The sequence below is a fragment of the Heptranchias perlo genome, chromosome 4 (assembly GCF_035084215.1).
Source record: "Heptranchias perlo isolate sHepPer1 chromosome 4, sHepPer1.hap1, whole genome shotgun sequence".
In the NCBI taxonomy this organism is placed as follows: domain Eukaryota; kingdom Metazoa; phylum Chordata; class Chondrichthyes; order Hexanchiformes; family Hexanchidae; genus Heptranchias; species Heptranchias perlo.
Genome location: NC_090328.1, coordinates 55623897 through 55642827, shown reverse-complemented (window position 1 = coordinate 55642827; position 18931 = coordinate 55623897). Strand labels below are relative to the sequence as shown.

The window sequence follows — 18931 nt, the reverse complement described above, 5'->3', positions numbered from 1 at the left end:
TGTTGGAGCTGCACTCATCCAGGCAAGTGGAGAGTATTTCATCACACACCTGACTTGTGCCTTGTAGATGGAGGAAAGGCTTTCGGGAGTCAGGAGGTGAGTCACTCACCGCAGAATACCCAGCCTCTGACCTGCTCTTGTAGCCACAGTATTTATATGGCTGGTGCAGTTAAGTTTCTGGTCAATGGTGACCCCCAGGATGTTGATGGTGGGGAATTCGGCGATGGTAATGCTGTTGAATATCATGGGGAAGTGGTTAGACTCTCTTTTGTTGGAGATGGTCATTGCCTGGCACTTGTCTGGCGCGAATGTTACTTGCCAGTTATCAGCCCAAGCCTGGATGTTGTCCAGGTCTTGCTGCATGTGGGCATGGACTGCTTCGTTATGTGAGGGGTTGCGAATGGAACTGAACACTGTGCAATCATCAGCGAACATCCCCATTTCTGACCTTATGATGGAGGGAAGGTCATTGATGACGCAGCTGAAGATGGTTGATAGACAGGAAACAGAAAGCAGGAATAAACGGGTCTTTTTCCAGGTAGCAAGCAGTGACTAATGGGCTACCGCAGGGATCTTTGCTTGTGCTCCAGCTATTCACAATATATATCAATGATTTGGATGAGGGAACTAAATGTAACATTTCCACGTTTGCAGATGACACAAAACTGGGGTGGAATGTGAGCTGTGAGGAGGATGCAAAGTGGCTCCAATGTGATTTAGACAAGTTGGGCGAGGGGGCAAGAACATGGCAGATGCAGTATAATGTGGATAAATGTGAGGTTATCCACTTTGGTTGTAAAAACAGAAAGGCAGATTATTATCTGAATGATGATAGATTGGGAAAAGGGGAGGTGCAACGAGACCTGGGTGTCCTTGTACACCAGTTGCTGAAAGCGAGCATTCAGGTGCAGCAAGCAGTTAGGAAGGCGAATGGTATGTTGGCCTTCATTGCAAGAGGATTTGAGTACAGGAGCAGGGATGTCTTACTGCAGTTATACAGGGCCTTGGTGAGACCACATCTGGAGTATTGTGTGCAGTTTTGGTCTCCTTATCTGAGGAAGGATGTCCTTGCCATGGAGGGAGTGCAACGAAGGTTTACCAGACTGATTCCTGGGATGGCAGGACTGACATATGAGGAGAGATTGGGTCGACTAGTCCTATATTCACTAGAGTTTAGAAGAATGAGAGGTGATCTCATCGAAACATAAAATTCTAACAGGACTAGACAGACTAGATGCAGGGAGGATGTTCCCGATGGCTGGGGAGTCGAGTACCAGGGGTCACAGTCTCAGGATACAGGCTATGCCATTTAGAACCGAGATGAGGAGAAATTTCTTCACTCAGAGGGTGGTGAACCTGTGGAATTCTCTACCACAGAAGGCAGTGGAGGCCAAGTCATTCAAGAAGGAGATAGATATCTTTCTTAATTCTAAAGGGATCAAGGGATATGGGGAAAAAGCGGGAACAGGGTACTGAGTTAGACGATCAGCCATGATCATTTTGAATGGCGGAGCAGGCCCGAAGGGCCAAATGGCCGACTCTTGCTCCTATTTTTTATGTTTCTATGTTTCTAGTGAATTTTTATATCTGTGTAATATTGCCTCTGCTATCTTTTCCCTAACTTCTTTGCCTACCCTGTGTGTTGTATTTAACTGATTTATGTGTAATGACATTTTATGTATGTGCTGACTGAGCCGTTTAAAGATCCGATTTTTTTCCTCCTGCAAACTGAAGCCTTTTTTTGGAACAGACACACTGGCCTCTTGCACATCCCCGATGTTAATCACTCCACCATTGGTGCCATGCCTTCAGCTTCCTTGACTCGACGCTCTGGATTTCCTTCCCTAAACCTCTCCGCCTCTCTACCTCTCCCTCCTTCTTTGTGGTAATCCTTGAAACCTAACCCTTTGACCAATATCTCCTCATGTGGCTTGGTGTCAAATTTTGTTTGATAACGCTCCTGTGAAGTGCCTTGGGTTGATTTGCTATGTTAAAGGCGCTATATAATGCAAGTTGTTGTTCTTTTAATATGCGCGTCCAATACGGATTGTCGGAGAAGCAGTGTGACAAATCAGAGGCAGTGGAGGGGTCGAGAGAACTGGTGGTGAGGTAGAGCTGGGTGTCATCAGTGTACATGTAGAACCTGATGTGTTTTTGGATGATATCGCTGAGGGGCAGCATGTGGATGAGAAGTAGATGGGGGCCAAGGTTGGATCCTTGGGGGACTTCAGAGGTAAGCGTGTGCGAGTGGGAAAAGAAGCCATTGCACTTCTACCCTCCAACTCGAGGCCTGACTGCCTACCCTGGCCACCAATTGCCCCCCCGGCCTGAGGCCTTAGCCATTCAGGCACAGGGTTCGTACCACCCCCCACCCCACCCAATTTTCTCGGCCTTGGTATCGTCTGATAGTCGGACTTACTGTCTGCAGTTTAAAAAAGGATTATTGTCCTCTTGTCCTCTCAGAATAGTGTGGGAAAACCAAGAGAAGGGATAGGGAGAAAATAAATTAGTTAATTACCCACACTTAACCAACAAAGTCCCTGAATCTATTGATATGAAAATATGATATATGTTTAAAATCTAAACAAATCAGAGTATATGATAATGCTGAAAATGGGAGCTTTTGCCAATGTAAAGCTTTCAGGTGTTCCTCCTATAAAATCTATTTGGATGTATTTCTGAATCTATTATTACATTGCTGTACAAATCCATCTAAAAGAAACACTGATCATTTGTTCTAATATCAACCATTTATTTTAAACAGTACTGGCTGGATCCCACAAAAACCCTTGCGGAACACAAGGACCTCATAAACAGTGAGTAATGGCTTCAGTGAATTCTCGGAACATACATTTGCTGCTTTATATGGATAATTAAACTAGATGGATAGCTTAGTGACTGCTGCTTTTGTGTATTTTTTGAGCCTTCTTGCACAACATGACCAAAACAATGCAGATCATTTTGACTTTCACAGGCACACAAATGAACTGATATGTGGGAATTCAGTGAACCATGAAAAACGATACCTCAGCCTTCTGGCAAAATTTTATGACAATTATTACTTATGGTTTATAGACTTGATCCATTCAAATTATTTCAATGTGAATGTTGCAGATTTGGGCCTACTGTAGATCCCCTCTCAGGATCAGTGGCATCAGTTGCATTCTGAGCATCTTACTTTTGTGGGAGTTCACAGAAAGTACCCTATCTCTACTTGTACATTAGGGTGTGACAATTGTGTGCACTAATTCAATATTTCCAAAGGTTGACCAAGCAAGCACTTGAATGAGACAAGACCAGATACATAGGGGGCGAAATTGGGCTATGTAGCGCCCATTTTGTAGGTGCTATGCAGGCTTCTATGCCCTGAAAATGGCGTCCGAGATGCACGAGCACACTTCCGGCATTAAGTGCGCAGGACGTCATCTTGGTAAAGGGGTTTGCGCGCATGCACCTAACAGCCTTTAATCTACATGTAGACTGGCCAAACCAAATTAGCAATAATACTGTGGAGGATGAATTCCTGAAGTGTGTGCGAGATGGTTTTTTAGACCAGTACGTTGTGGGTGCCAACTAGGGAACATGCTATCCTAGATTGGGTATTGTGCAATGAGAAGGGGTTAATTAATAATCTTGTTGTGCGGGGTCCTATCGGGAAAAGTGACCATAACATGATAGAATTCTTCATTAAGATGGAAAGTGAAGTCCAATCCGAAACTAGGATCCTAAATCTAAACAAAGGAAACTACGAAGGTATGAGGAGTGAGTTGGCTATGATAGATTGGGGAGCTTCATTAAAAGGCATGACGGTGGATAGGCAATGGCTAACATTTAAGGAACAAATGCATGAATTGTAACAGTTATACATTCCTTTCTGGCACAAAAACACAAAAGCCCAACCATGGCTAACAAAAGAAATTAAGGATAGTATTAGATCCAAAGAGGAGTCATATAAAGTTGCCAGAAAAAGTAGCAAGCCTGAGGATTGGGAGCAGTTTAGAATTCAGCAAAAAGGACCAAGAGATCGATTAAGAGGGGAAAAATAGAGTATGAGAGTAAACTTGCAAGGAACATAAAAGTGGACTGTAAAAGCTTCGACAAGCATGTAAAAAGAAAAAGATTAGTGAAGACAAACGTAGGTCCCTTAGAGTCAGAAATGGGAGAATTAAATGAGGAACAAGGAAATGGCAGAGCAATTAAACAAATTCTTTGGTTCTGTCTTCACGGAAGAGGACACAAATAACTTCCCAGAAATGCTAGGGAACCAAGGGTCTAGTGAAAAGGAGGTACTAAAGGAAATTAGTATCAGTAAAAATAAGTGCTGGAGAAATTAATGGGACTGAAAGCAGATAACTCCCCAGGATCTGATAATCTGCCTCCCAAAGTACTAAAAGAGGTAGCCATGGAAATAGTGATTACATTAGTTGTCATCTTCCAAAATTCTATAGATTATGGAATAGTTCCTGCAGATTGGAGGTTGGCAAATGTAACCCCACTATTTAAAAAAGGAGGGGGAGAGAAAACAGGGAACTGACATCAGTAGTAGGGAAAATGATAGAATCTATTATAAAGGATGTGATAACAGGACACTTAGAAAATGTCAATGGGATTAGACTAAGTCAACATGGATTTATGAAAGGGAAATCGTGTTTGGCAAATCTACTGGAGTTTTATGAGGTTGTAACTGGTAGAATAGATAAGGGAGAACCAGTGGATGTGGTTTATTTGGATTTTCAGAAGGCCTTTGATAAAGTCTCACACAAGAGGTCAGTGTGCAAAATTAAAGCACATGGGATTGGGGGTAATATACTGGCATGGATTGAAAATTGGTTAACAGACAGGAAACAGAGAGTAGGAATAAATGGGTCTTTTTCAGGGTGGCAGGTGGTGACTAGTGGGGTACCACAGGGATCAGTGCTTGGGCCCCAGCTATTCACAATATATATCAATGATTTGGATGAGGGAACCAAATGTAATATTTCCAAGTTTGCTGACGACACAAAACTAGGTGGGATGGTGAGTTGTGAGGAGGATGCAAAGAGGTTTCAAGGCGAATTAGACAAATTGAGTGAGTGGGCAAATTCATGGCAGATGCAGTATAACGTAGATAAATGTGAAGTTATCCACTTCGGAAGGAAAAACAGAAAGTCAGAGTATTATTTAAATGGTGATAGATTGGGAAATGTTGATGACAAAGGGACCTGGGTGTCCTTGTACACCAGTCATTGAAAGCAAACATGCAGGTGCAGCAAGCAGTTAGGAAGGCAAATGATATGTTGGCCTTCATTGCAAGAGGATTCGAGTACAGGAGGAAGGATGTCTTACTGCAGTTATGCAGGGCCTTGGTGAGACCACACCTGGAGTATTGTGTGCAGTTTTGGTCTCTTTACCTAAGAAAGGATATACTTGCCATTGCGGGAGTGCAGTGAAGGTTCACCATCTGATTCCTGGGATAGCAGGACTGTCGTATGAGGAGAGATTGGGTTGACTAGGTCTGTATTCACTTGAGTTTAGAAGAATGAGAGGGGATCTCATTGAAACGTATAAAATTCTGACAGGGCAAGACTGACTGGATGCAGGGAGGATGTTTCCCCTTGGGGGTCCAGAACTAGGGGTCACAGTCTCAGGATATGGGGTAGGACATTTAGGACTGAGATGACGAGAAATTTCTTCACTCAGAGGGTGGTGAACCTGTGGAATTCTGTACGACAGAAGCTTATGGAGACCAAGTCACTGAATTTATTTAAGAAGGAGCTGGATAGATTTCTGGACACAAAAGTTTCAAGGGGTATGGGGAGAGAGCGGGAATATGGTATTGAGATAGAGGATCAGCCATAATCATATTGAATGGTGGAGCAGGCTCGAAGGGCCGAATGGCCTATTCCTGCTCCTATTTTTCTATGTTTCTTACTGCCGGCAGCATGTAGAGCTGGAAGATTATGACACGAATCAGTGTGCAACGTTGATTTGAAGCAGCTGGCAGCACTTTGGCACTCCACGCACCAGCCAAGAGATCATGGGCCAGATTTTGCTTCCCTAACCTTGCGCAGCTGAACAGGACTTAATCAGCGTGAAGGACCCCCCCCCCCCCCCCCCCCCACCAGTGCTATTTAAAGGGATCATACAGGAATTACAGGTTAGTCGCTGTTATTCTGGCTGCTGGTGCAGTTGTGCATGTTTTTGGAAGTTTCCTATACTTGGAGAAAGTTGCAATATTCTATAGAGAGTTGTTTGGCTGGGCTTGCAGTAATGTTAGTGGCATTTAAAATAGTGTGCTGAGCAATGCTGCTTCCAGATATGGGTGCCTGCTAGGGCTTCCTCTGAGAATTGAACATGATTGGGAGCATGTAGAGAGGCCAAGCAGAGCAGGACAAGCTGCCAGAAGAGGGAGGAAGTGGAGGAAGAGGCAGGGGGGCAACAGTAGACAGGTCCTGCCTGCCAGGGCTCTGTGTGATCAGATGATTAATGAGCGACACCAGTAACCTCAATGACACCTCCCCATTCATCAACAGTCCCACACTCCTTATTTGTCCTCTCCCACTGACAACCAAATCGTCCTCCTTAAGATTACACATTGCTTCCTGCCTCAGCTCATCGCAGAAATGAAAACCAACACCAAATACAAATTCATAACCCACATTTATAGATTTACACATGAAATGATTCAAACAAACTGATACTGTTCACCCTTGTGCATTCTCTTTGTGCCTGTTGTTCGTATCCCTTTACCTTTCCTAGTGGTCCGACGAGGTGCATCCCCAGTGGCTGGAGTATGGGTGATGGAAGGCTGCTGACCTTCAGTGGAGGAGAGCACAGATGACCTTGGAGGACGACCTCGAGCAGCTCTGGGTCGGGAGGGCCCAGCTTCAGACTGCACCATCTTGGCCTGGGCTGCAGCAGTCTGGCCTGGTTGGCTGACAGGCAACAGCAAGGGCACTGGCAGAGTGGCAGGGGTGGGAGCAGGAATGCTGTCAACCTGAGAGAGAACAGCAGGTTCGTGTTTCATGGCGCCACTGCCACTCTCCCTGGGTGGCGCCTCAGCCACTCTTGGTGATCCGCTGGAGAACAGATTGCTGAAGTGCTGTGATGCCCTGGAAGCCCCGTTCCACAGTGCGACCCAGAGAGCAGCAGTCTGAGCTCCAAATACAGCAGTCAGACCTTTGATGGCAGACGTTTGTGCTGCAGTGGAAGCTGTGATATTGGTCATCAGTTAGAAACATAGAAAATAGGAGCAAGAGTAGGCCATTCGGCCCTTTGGGCCTGCTCCGCCATTCAAAATGATCATGGCTGATCGTCTAACTCAGTACCCTGTTCCCGCTTTTTCCCATATCACTTGATCCCTTTAGCATTAAGAAATATATCCATCTCCTTCTTGAATACATCTAATGACTTGGCCTCCACTGTCTTCTGTGCTAGAGAATTCCACAGGTTCACCACCCTCTGAGTGAAGAAATTTCTCTCATCTCTGTTCTAAAAGGTGGCTCACCACCACCTTCTCAAGGGCAATTAGGGATGGGCAATAAATGCTGGCCTCGCCAGCGACGCCCACATCCCATGAACAATTAAAAAAAAACCCGTATCCTGAGACTGTGACCCCTGGTTCTGGACTCCCCAGCCATCGGGAACATCCTCCCTGCATGTAGTCTGTCTAGTCCTGTTAGAATTTTATATGTTTCGATGAGATCACCTCTCATTCTTCTAAACTCTAGTGAATATAGGCCTAATCGTCCCAATCTCTCCTCATACGTCAGTCCTGCCATCCCAGGAATCAGTCCCGTAAACCTTTGTTGCACTCCCTCCATGGCAAGGACATTCTTCCTCAGATAAGGAGACTAAAACTGCACACAATACTCCAGATGTGGCCTCACCAAGGCCCTGTATAACTGCAGTAAGACATCCCTGCTCCTGTACTCAAATCCTCTTGCAATGAAGGCCAACATACCATTCGCCTTCTTAACTGCTTGCTGCACCTGAATGCTCGCTTTCAGCGACTGGTGTACAAGGACACCCAGGTCTCATTGTACCTCCCTTTTCTCAATCTATCACCATTCAGATAATAATCTGCCTTTCTGTTTTTACAACCAAAGTGGATAACCTCACATTTATCCACGTTATACTGCATCTGCCATGTTCTTGCCCACTCACCCAACTTGTCTAAATCACATTGGAGCCTCTTTGCATCCTCCTCACAGCTCACATTCCACCCCAGCTTTGTGTCGTCTGCAAACTTGGAAATGTTACATTTAGTTCCCTCATCCAAATCATTGATATATATTGTGAATAGCTGGGGCCCAAGCACTGATCCCTGCAGTACCCCACTAGTCACTGCCTGCCACCCGGAAAAAGACCCGTTTATTCCTACTCTCTGTTTCCTGTCTGTCAACCAATTCTCAATCCATGCCAGTATATTCCCCTCAATCCCATGTGCTTTAATTTTGCACACTAACCTCTTGTGTGGGACCTTATCAAAAGCCTTCTGCAAATCCAAATACACCACATCCACTGGTTCTCCCCTATCTATTCTACTAGTTACATCCTCAAAAAACTCCAGTAGATTTGTTAAGCATGATTTCCCTTTCATAAACCCATGCTGACTTTGTCCAATCCCGTTAATGCCTTCCAAGTGTTCTGTTATCACATCTTTTATAACAGACTCTAGCATTTTCCCCACTACTGATGTTAGGCTAACTGGTCTGTAATTCCCTGTTTTTTCTCTCCCTCCTTATTTAAATAGTGGGATTACATTTGCCACCCTCCAATCTGTAGGAACTGTTCCAGAGTCTATAGAATTTTGGAAGATGATCACCAATGCATCCACTATTTCCAGGGCCACTTCCTTTAGTACTCTGGGATGTAGATTATCAGGCCCTGGGGATTTGTCAGCCTTTAGCCCCATTAATTTCCATAGCACTTTTTTTTTACTAATACTGTTTTCCTTCAGTTCCTCCCTCTCACTAGACCCTTGGTTCCCTAACATTTCTGGCAGATTATTTGTGTCCTCCTTTGTGAAGACAGAAGCAAAGTATGTGTTTAATTGTTCTGCCATTTCTTTGTTCCCCATTATAATTTCCCCCATTTCTAACTGAAAGGGACCTACATTTGTCTTCACTAATCTTTTTCTTTTGACATATTTATAGAAGCTTTTACAGTCAGTTTTTATGTTCCCTGCTACTTTACTCTCATACTCTATTTTTCCTCTCTTAATCAATTTCTTTGTCCTCCTTTGCTGAATTCTGAACTGCTCCCAATCCTCAGGCTTGCTGCTTTTTCTGGCAATTTTATATGCCTCCTCTTTAATTTAATACTATCCCTAATTTCTTTTGTAAGCCACGGTTGAAGCCACCTTTCCCAATTTTTTTTTGCACCAGACAGGATGAATAATTGTTGTAATTCCTGCACGTGTTCTTTAAATATTGCCTATCCACCGTCATTCCTTTTAGTAAAGTTCCCCAATCTAACATAGCCAACTCGCAGCTCATACTTTCATAATTTCCTTTATTTAGATTCAGGACCCTAGTTTCGGATTCAACTACTTCACTCTCCATCTTAATGAGGAATTCTATCATGCTATGGTCGCTCTTCCCAAGGGACCCCGCACAACAAGATTGTTAATTAATCCTTTCTCATTGCACAATGCCCAGTCTAGGATCGCCTGTTCTCCAGTTGGTTCCTCAACGTATTGGTCTAGAAATCCATCATGCACACACTCCAGGAATTTCTCCCCCACAGTATTATTGCTAATTTGGTTTGACCAATCTATATGTAGATTAAAGTCACCCATGATTATAGTTGTACCCTTCTTGCTCGCATCTCTAATTTCCTGTTTTATGCCCTCCCCTACATCTCCACTACTGTTTGGGGGCCTATAGACAACCCCCACCAACGTTTTCTGCCCCTTGGTGTTTCTTAGCTCCACCCATACAGATTCCACATCGTGATTTTCTGAGCCAATATCCTTCCTCACGATTGCATTGATTTCCTCCTTTATTAACAATGCTACCCCACCTCCTTTCCCTTTTTGCCTGTCCTTCCTAAATATTGAATACCCCTGGATGTTCAGTTCCCATCCTTGGTCACCCTGCAACCATGTCTCTGTAATCGCAACTATATCATAACTGTTAATATCTATCTGCGCTGTTAATTCATCTACCTTATTGTGAATGCTCCACGCAGTTAGACACAATGCCTTTAGACTTGTCTTTTTAAGATTGCTAGTCATCTTAGTTTTATTTTGCACAATGGCCCTATTTGTTTTTCGCCCTTGTTTTCTCTGCCTTCCACTTTTGCTTCTTCCCTTTCTGTCTTTTGTTTCTATCCTTGTTTCCCCCTCCTCTCTCTCCCTGCTCAGGTTCCCATCCCCCTGCCATTCTAGTTTAAACCTTCCCCAACAGCACTAGCAAACACCCTCGCGAGGACATCGGTCCCGGTCCTGCTCGGGTGTAACCTGTCCTGCTTGTACAGGTCCCACCTTCCCCAGAACCGGTCCCAATGTCCCAGGAATGTAAATCCCTCCCTCCTACACCATCCCTGCAGCCACGCATTCATCCGGTCTAGTCTCCTGTTCCTATACTCACAAGCACGTGGCACTGCTAGTAATCCTGAGATCACTACCTTTGAGGTCCTGCTTTTTAATTTACCTCCTAACTCCTCAAATTCACCTTGCAGGACCTCATCCCTTTTTTTACCTATGTCGTTGGTACCGATGTGGACCATGACTACTGGCTGTTCACCCTCCCCCTCCAGAATGCCCTGCAGCCGCTCCGTGACATCCTTGACCCTAGCACCAGGGAGGCAACATACCATCCTGGAGTCACGTTTGCGGCTGCAGAAACGCCTATCTGTTTCCCTTACAATTGAATCCCCTATCAATATAGCCCTGTCACTCTTCTTCCTCCCCTCCTGTGCAGCGGAGCCAGCCATGGTGTGACGAACTTGGCTTTTGCTGCTTTCCCCTGATAAGCCATCTCCCCCAACAGTATCCAAAGCGGTATATCTGTTTGAGAGGGAGATGGCCCCAGGGGACTCCTGCTCTACCTGCCTCGTCCTTTTACTCTGCCTGACGGTCACCCATTTCCTTTCTGCCTGCATAATCTTTGCCTGTGGTGTGACCACTTCACTGAATGTGCTATCCACGATAATCTCAGCATCGCGGATGCTTCACAGTGAATCCACCCGCAGCTCCAGCTCCGAAATGCGGTTAGCCAGTAGCTGCAGCTGGACACACTTCCTGCACATATGGTTGCCAGGGACACCTGTAGTGTCCATGACTTCCCACATAGTGCAGGAGGAGCATATCACGAGTGCGAGCTCTGCTGCCATGACTTGCCTTAGATTTACACTGCGTTCACCTCTCAGACTCTCCTCCCGCTCTCTACACTCTCCTTTTACACTGCGCTCACCTCTTGGAACTCTGCTTTAACACTGCGCTCACCTCTCGGACTCTCCTCCCGCTCTGGGACTGTCCACTTGCTCTCGGACTCTCCTTTTACACTGCGCTCACCTCTTGGACTCTCCTTTTACACTGCGCTCACCTCTTGGACGTTGATGTATCATGGTGGGTTTCACAGGTATGCTGATGGAGGTGACCACTCATGGGCTCCAAGCTCTGCGCAAAGTCCTGTGCCAAGTTGGAGCTGGACTCCTCCATCCCCCTTGACATTGTGCGCAGGCTTTCCAACGCACCAAGCATTTGGTTGCGTATGTCCATCAGCCTTCTTCTGTAGTCTGGCCCATCGAAGTCATCATCTGACTCCTCTGCAGCAGAACTAGTTTGCAACCTCGCCTCTGGTGAGCTGGCACCTGCGGTATCCGTTTCCCCTCCGCCCCGGATTCTGTGCACCTGTGCCCGGTGTCTCACCATGTGCAGATCCCTCCTCTATCCTAGCCTCTAAAATACACACAGTGTCAGTATCTGAGCTGGTGGCTGCGAGTGTAAGATCGAGTGATAATTGGCCCGATATTAGGAGGGCGGCGGGTTCTCAGCGGGGGATCGACTGGGCGTGTGGGTAACACGCCCAGTGAAATCAGTGTGCTCTGCACAGAATCGCAGGCTAATTGGAGCCACTTACCTGTGCTTCCGGGTTTCGCGCTGGAAAGCTGCGTAACAGGCGGACTGTGCATGCGCGGCAAAGTCTTGTCAGCTGGAGGAGCCCTATTGAAAGGGGCAGTCCACCAATGCTCCTCCTGCAGCAAACAACCAATTCTGAACCATGGAGCAGGCCAGAGAGAAGGCTGCCCCAAGATTTTCGGACTCCTCACTCCAGGTTCTGCTGGATGGGGTGAGGAGGAGGAGGGAAATCCTTTTCCCATCCGATGGGAGGAAGTGCCCTCCCTCCACCACGAAGAAGGCCTGGCTGGAGGTGGCTGAGGAGGTCACCAGCAGCGGCAATGCCACGAACCTAGGTCCAGTGCAGGAAGAGATTTAATGACCTCACCAGGTCAGCCAAAGTGAGTATACTTACACACTCCGTCTTCCACATCACCTCCACCACCACACAACCCCTTCTGCACAGCCACCACAACGCTCTCGCATCACTCCTCACATCCACTCAACTATCATCCTCACCTTGCCTGCACGTACTCACCGCCCCTGTCCCCATTCGAACACTACCACGCAACCCAATCCTCATACAATCTCATGGCTGTGTTGCACACGCACCCTCCCATGCATCTCCCTCACGCTCGGCCCCACCCACACCAATGCATGCAGCGGCTCACCATGCAACCATCACTCAATCACGCCTCTGTGTTTTGCCTTGATAGGAGAAGAGATGCCAGAACTCCCGGGAGAGGGCACAGACCTTAGGGGGCCCGCCACACCAGGTGGCACTAACAGACGCAGAGCAGCAGGCATTGGAGATCAGCCACACACTGGAGTGCCTGTCCGTGGCGGACGCCAAGGCTGGGATTGCACAAGCGGCCGGTGACAGAAAGCTATCACTCAGCACTTATGATAGCGAATGATCTTAGCATCACTTGGCATCTGCAGCACCTCAACATCTGTCCACATGCCTAATATTGCTTTCTGTTCTCTTGCAGGCCCATCTGCGAGCGCCGTGACCGTGGAGGGTGATTCCTCAGAGGACCTGCCGGTCTCTGAGGGTCCATCGTCACATCTGAGCCTTGCATCCACCAGCGCAGATACACACACCTCAGTGGGTCCCCGTCCTCACTTAGTTGGACTTGCACATGGTGAGTCACCACGCACACGTGAGCACGAGCAGACCCTGATGGCAGGGGCAGCCGTGGAGAGTCCGCGTCGGTGAGAGCACTCTTCTCCAGGCTCTGCTCAGCTGGACCCAGATGCTGAACCCTGGGGGCCAGCCGTGAAAAGGAGAGTCGTCGAGGGGCAGCAGCACATTGCTGAGGTGCTGGAACAGGTGCCACGCGTACTATCCACAATCGCGCAGAGGATGGAGGAGTTCAAATCCTGCATGAGTGGAATGGTGGCACAGGTACAGGAGGGTATCTCCGAGATAGTGTCGCAGGGACGTGAAGGCATCTCTGAGATAGTGTCGCGGGAATGTCTGCGATGGAGGAAAGGCTAGCCTCCATCGAGCGTCAAGCACGGCTTAACAATGAGTCCGTTCAGGCCCTGACAATGGCCGTTTGGATTCAGGGTGAGCAACATTCTGCTGCCTTAAACAGGCTGACAGTTCTTTACAAGTGGCCTTCCAAGGCCTCACACAAGCCCTCCAACTTGTCGTCCAGCAGGGTGGAAGGAGTGATGTGGGCCTGGGCCAGGAGAGGGATGATGGTGAAAGGGGACATGGAATTTGGGACGCCACTCAAAGCACTCCCATGTCTCACCCGTTGCCCCCTCTCAACCAGTACCCGCAATGCTGCCCCCTCTCCAGGTGGTCGGGTCTGCCCCTGCACAGGTGCAGGTGGAGCAGTCTTTGGAGGGGCCATCACTGGCACCGAAACCCAGAGGGCGTCGGCCCAAAGCATCTAATCGGTCAGGGCATGGACAATAGCAACCTGCCACTACCTCTGCTGAAGCCACAGGGATGGCATCACGTAGGGGTTCCCGTAAACGCAAGGCGAAGGTTTTGTGAGCACAAAGGGAATGCACAGGGGTGTCTGATGATTTTTCATGTTTTTTATTTATATTTCTTTTCTGCCACATGTACAATAAATATTATTATCACCACTACTGCCATGTCTTGCCCATTCTTGACTAGCTTGTGGAAAAGGTCCCTTTCATGGGGTTCGCCATGAACATGCACACTTGATGCCACCCATTGTGTCACTGCAGAGTGGGTGTAGGTGTATTTGCAGGGCTCTTTTGTGCAGACGACTGAGAGACGTCGGCGATGTCCCCGGTGGCACCCTGGAAGGATGCGAAGGAGAAGTTGTTGAGGGCAGTGGTGACTTTGACAGCGACAGGTAAGAAGATGGTACTCGGGCCAGCCGGGAACAGCTTGGCATCAAGGAGGCTGCAGATGTCCACGACTACATGTCGAGTGACTCTGAGCCTCCATGTGCACTGCTGCTCAGAGAGGTCCAGGAAGCTGAGCCTCGGTCTGTAGACCCTGTGGCGAGGGTAGTGCCCACTGTGACGCATCTCTCTCTGCAGTTGCCCTTCCTCCTGCTGTGCAGGTGGATGTGTCACAGCACTGTGTTGTGGAGCTCCACGTGTCAGAGGTAGACGGCGTGGCCGGTGAGGCTAGTGATGCTGTTCGCCCTCCGAGGAAGTCATGACTGCAGCTATGGCGGCCCCCATGTGGAAGATGTACATCTGAGGGGGTCCGCAAGGTAAGTAAATGTGTCTGGACACCGGGGTAATTGTGCAAGTTGGTGAATTTAATTGTTGGGAGGAGGGTGGTGTAGGCCAAACTTTGTCCACAGAGTGGCCTCCTGCAATGAGTGAGGGTCTCCCCCCCCACCTGTCAAATGGACCTTTGCAGCTGCCACAGGCTGATGGCTGCAACACATCCATTTGAACTAGGAGTGTTTCCCCCAGTACGGGAAACAGTCTCAGTTCATTTCAAAATCCCAGCCTTCCTAAAATATCAGGTCAATCAGGTCTGTAAACGACCTGAAGTACCTGTTTAAGTACTTTAAGTGGCACCCCACCGGCTTTAATTGCTGGCGGGTGTCCCACACACGGGGGCTGCGCGCGCATTACCGCTCCAGAACCGCCCCGGGAATTCCAGATTTTTGCAACCCCCTGCCACGAACGCACCCGATCGGGTGCGCGAAAATCGAGCCCAATGTGTCTGCATCATCACTGTCATTTTCCTCTGCCTCCTCTGACTGTGCCAGTTCCAGTTCTTAGGTATCTGAAATGACAAAGGGACAAGGGGTTATCTCATTGAAACATAGAACATATAAAATTCTGACAGGGCTAGACAAACTGGATGCAGGGAGGATGTTTCCCCTGGCTGGCGGGTCCAGAACAAGGGGTCACAGTCTCAGGATACGGGGTAGGACATTTAGGACTGAGATGAGGAGAAATTTCTTCACTCAGAGGGTGGTGAACCTGTGGAATTCTCTACCACAGAAGGCTGTGGAGGCCAAGTCACTGAATACATTTAAGAAGGAGCTAGATAGATTTCTAGACACAGAAGGCATCAAGGGGTATGTGGAGAGCGCGGGAATATGGTATTGAGATAGAGGATCAGCCATGTTCATATTGAATGGCGGAGCAGGCTCGAATGGCCTACTCTTGCTCCTATTTTCTTTGTTTCTGTGTTTCTATGGGTTGAGTTTTGGTGCAGAGAGAGGAGAAAGTAAGACATGCGTGTTTACACCATCTGCAGCACATGAGTCAGAAAAGATTGAGGGCTGAGGGAGAAGTGGGAAGTGAGAAGCAAGATTCGGTATGCAGAGACCTCATCATTGATACCTCTAGCACCACCAGTGGCCATGGCTGCAGCGATCGCCCGTCCACTGATGGACAGCACTGTTTTCTCCATGTGGGTGAGGATGTGTAGGTGCGCCTGTCCTCCCCCATGTCTTCGCTACTGCCTAGTGTTATGCACCACCTTCTCCTGCAGGAAAGATTGTCACTAAGTGTTCTGCAAGATGTTTGGGTGATGTGGCTGTCATGGTAGAATAGTTGCCAGTGTGTATGACCTGTGAGTTGTGGGGTGCTGCTTGCAACAGTGGTAATGTGTGAGGGTGAGATGAAGCATCTGATTTGAAGGATTGAGTGCTGAAAGAGTTTGTTGATGGGTGGGTGATTGGGGCTGTCGTGCATTGAGCAGTGGATGAGGCCAGTGGTGCAGTTGGTACAATATGGCACTTAAAACTTGAACTCACTCACCTTGATAACTTGTGTTAAATCATTGAACTTCTTCCTGCACTAAATCCGTGTTCTTGACGCTATGCTCCTGACGTTGACCTCGTTGGTTACTTCCTCCCACTGCCTCTTCACCATATGTCTGGAGGGCCTCTTGCCCCCCTGCGGATATAGGATGCCTCTCCTTCTGTCCACCTCTTCCACCAAGGCCTCTAGTGCATCATCAGAGAACCTTGGTGCGCGCTCTCTCGCAGACGCAGCCATTCTTCCAAGTGTCACAGCCCAGGAATCACTTCTCACACGACTCCCACCACCTCCTGCAGCCGCAGTGCACCTCCTCTTTCAGAGATGCAGGCTGCCTTTTAAGTAGCACAAGCCGCACGCGATATCGGGGCCCCCTGCTGTGCGTGCAGCCAATCAACAGCGCAGGTAGCGCTGGCTGCAATCATTCAAAACAGCAGGCAGCACAAATGTTACGTGCTGCCTGCATCGAAACAAACGGGTGCGGGTTAATCCCAGCGCCCGTTTTCATGGTTAACCAATTTAACCATTGAATTGTTAAACTGCTTTGTTTCACAGTAAGGTGAATATAGAGAACAGCCGTTATGATCAAACGCACTAAATTCAATCTGTACAATTTATCTGTGTAATAGTATAAAATAAAGAACATGCCACACTGCTCCACATCAGAAGGATATCTTAATTGACTTAACCAAGTTTTTTAACTAACCTCCAGAATTTCTAATCACTTTGTCTCAGGAACAGTGTCCTCTTTAACAAATCTGACTGTCTTCCTGTTTCAAAAATCCCAACTACCTGCCTCTCTTGATCCCCCATTAACTGTGATCAAAGACGGTCCAAGTCATAGGGGGTAAAGTGTTTTTCCATTGGTTAGACAGCCTGACAAATTGCTTATTATTTACATTCTATAGGGAAACAATATCAACACTGGCTGATTAACAGCTTGACTACCTCTTGCTTCAAACCTTTGTTATTTTAAGTTGCATGAATACACTATGTTTTAACAGAGTGAGTCTTTTTCCAAGTCCTTTCTATGGAAAAATAGTCAAAAGATTCTGAAACATGACAGGAAGTCTGGTGCAGTATCATTGAAGAAGACATGGCTAACATGGGAAATGTGGGTAAAATTGGTGGCAATCATGCATGTTCACAAGATTACAAGACGGGATTGGATGAAGAAAATCCTTCAGGCCATTTGATCTGATCCTTCCACAAAACCAACCCTTATATCTTTCCATTACAGCATCTATCTGCTTCTTAAATGAGTTTATGCCCTGGTCTCAACTTCCCTTCTTGGCAACCCATTCACCCTCTGTGTAAACAAAATACTTGCTGGTATCTGTCCGCCATTTGCTGCTATCTGCCCTTCACAACCTGAATCTATGCTTTCTTGTCCTGGTGTCCTTGCATTTCTGCAAGTGTTTACTGGGTTTGCTTTGTCTGACCCATTAAGTGTCTTAGATATCTTTAAGGACTTTGTGGGGGTGAATTTCGACTTGGGCGGGTAGGCAAAATGGGTGGTATTGCATCTGTCGCCAGTTGTAGGCCCCGTCTGAAATTCAGTTCCATTGAAGTCCATTTTGCATCCCCGCCCAAGTTGAATTTCATCCCTCATGTCTTTGAGGCAGAAGATTCCTAACTTATGTAGTCATTTATTGCAGCTCAGCCCTTTAATGTTGATTCAAATAAATCCCAATATTCTCTTATTCTATCCTCTGGTCAACCTTCCCTAATGAAAGATTTTCATATTGATTAAAAACTTCACACTTGGAATCTCAGTTCCACTTTAAAAAAGCAATGTCGGGCTCCACTCATTTGGAGCCTTTGTGTGATATATTATACTCCGCTTTTCTGAAAGTAGCCTAAAACTGCAGTTCACTGTACCACATCACTAATAATGAACAGTATTATATAACTAAAACTAACATTTAAAAGATGATTTCAGTTTATAAAAAAAAGAACAATTAAACACTTATAATCGTGTTTGACTTTTCATCCTGTCTCATGTATTATGATTTTTGATAATCCTTTTTCCTTCACGGAAAGGATTTGGCAATGAGTTATGTTTAAGTGTTGTTTTTAAAGCAAAGTGAATTTGTAAAGGTTTAAAAAAAACACCACAGGCAGCAGACATTGAAATGGTGTATGGAATGTTGCGCCTCAATGGCTACTTCAAACGGAGACAGTGAAGGTCAGTTGTTTCATTTTTGGCTCATTGGGGCCGATTTTCGGATGGCCGAGCGGGTGCTTTGGGGGAGGGGGGGCTCCTAAAATGGCGGAATCCAGGAGCAGGTTCAGAGCCCGGCTCCAACCCGCTGAATTCCGGGTTCCCCAGTGATGCTTTCGGGTGTGCGCGCAGCTCCCGCATGCGGGACTCCCCCCGACAATTAAAGCCGGCGGGATGCTGCTTTAGATAGTTAGATACTTGAGGTACTTGACAGACCTCATTGAGTGGAGATTTTGGCAGGGGTGCAATTTTGAAGGCTCCTCAGGTGTTTCCCGTGCTGTGGAAAACACTCCCTGTTGGAGCAGACGTGTTTCAGCCAGCAGCCGGTGGGAGATGCAAAGGATTATTTGACAGGTGGGGGGAATACCTCATTTATTGCAGCAGAGCACTCTGTCACTTCAGACAAAGTTTCGACTGCAACACCTTTGTCTTTCCGC

At 47.1% G+C, this 18931-nt stretch overlaps 1 protein-coding gene across 2 annotated transcripts in view; it reads left to right on the top strand.

Annotated features, from left to right (window-relative positions):
• Nucleotides 1-18931, top strand: part of epb41l4a (erythrocyte membrane protein band 4.1 like 4A) — a 340503-nt gene that overhangs the window by 150479 nt on the left and 171093 nt on the right. For both annotated transcript variants that reach the window (XM_067982951.1, XM_067982950.1), the window contains one exon: nt 2765-2816. In XM_067982951.1, the coding sequence (XP_067839052.1) occupies nt 2765-2816 (52 nt within the window). The remainder of the gene's footprint in view (nt 1-2764; nt 2817-18931) is intronic.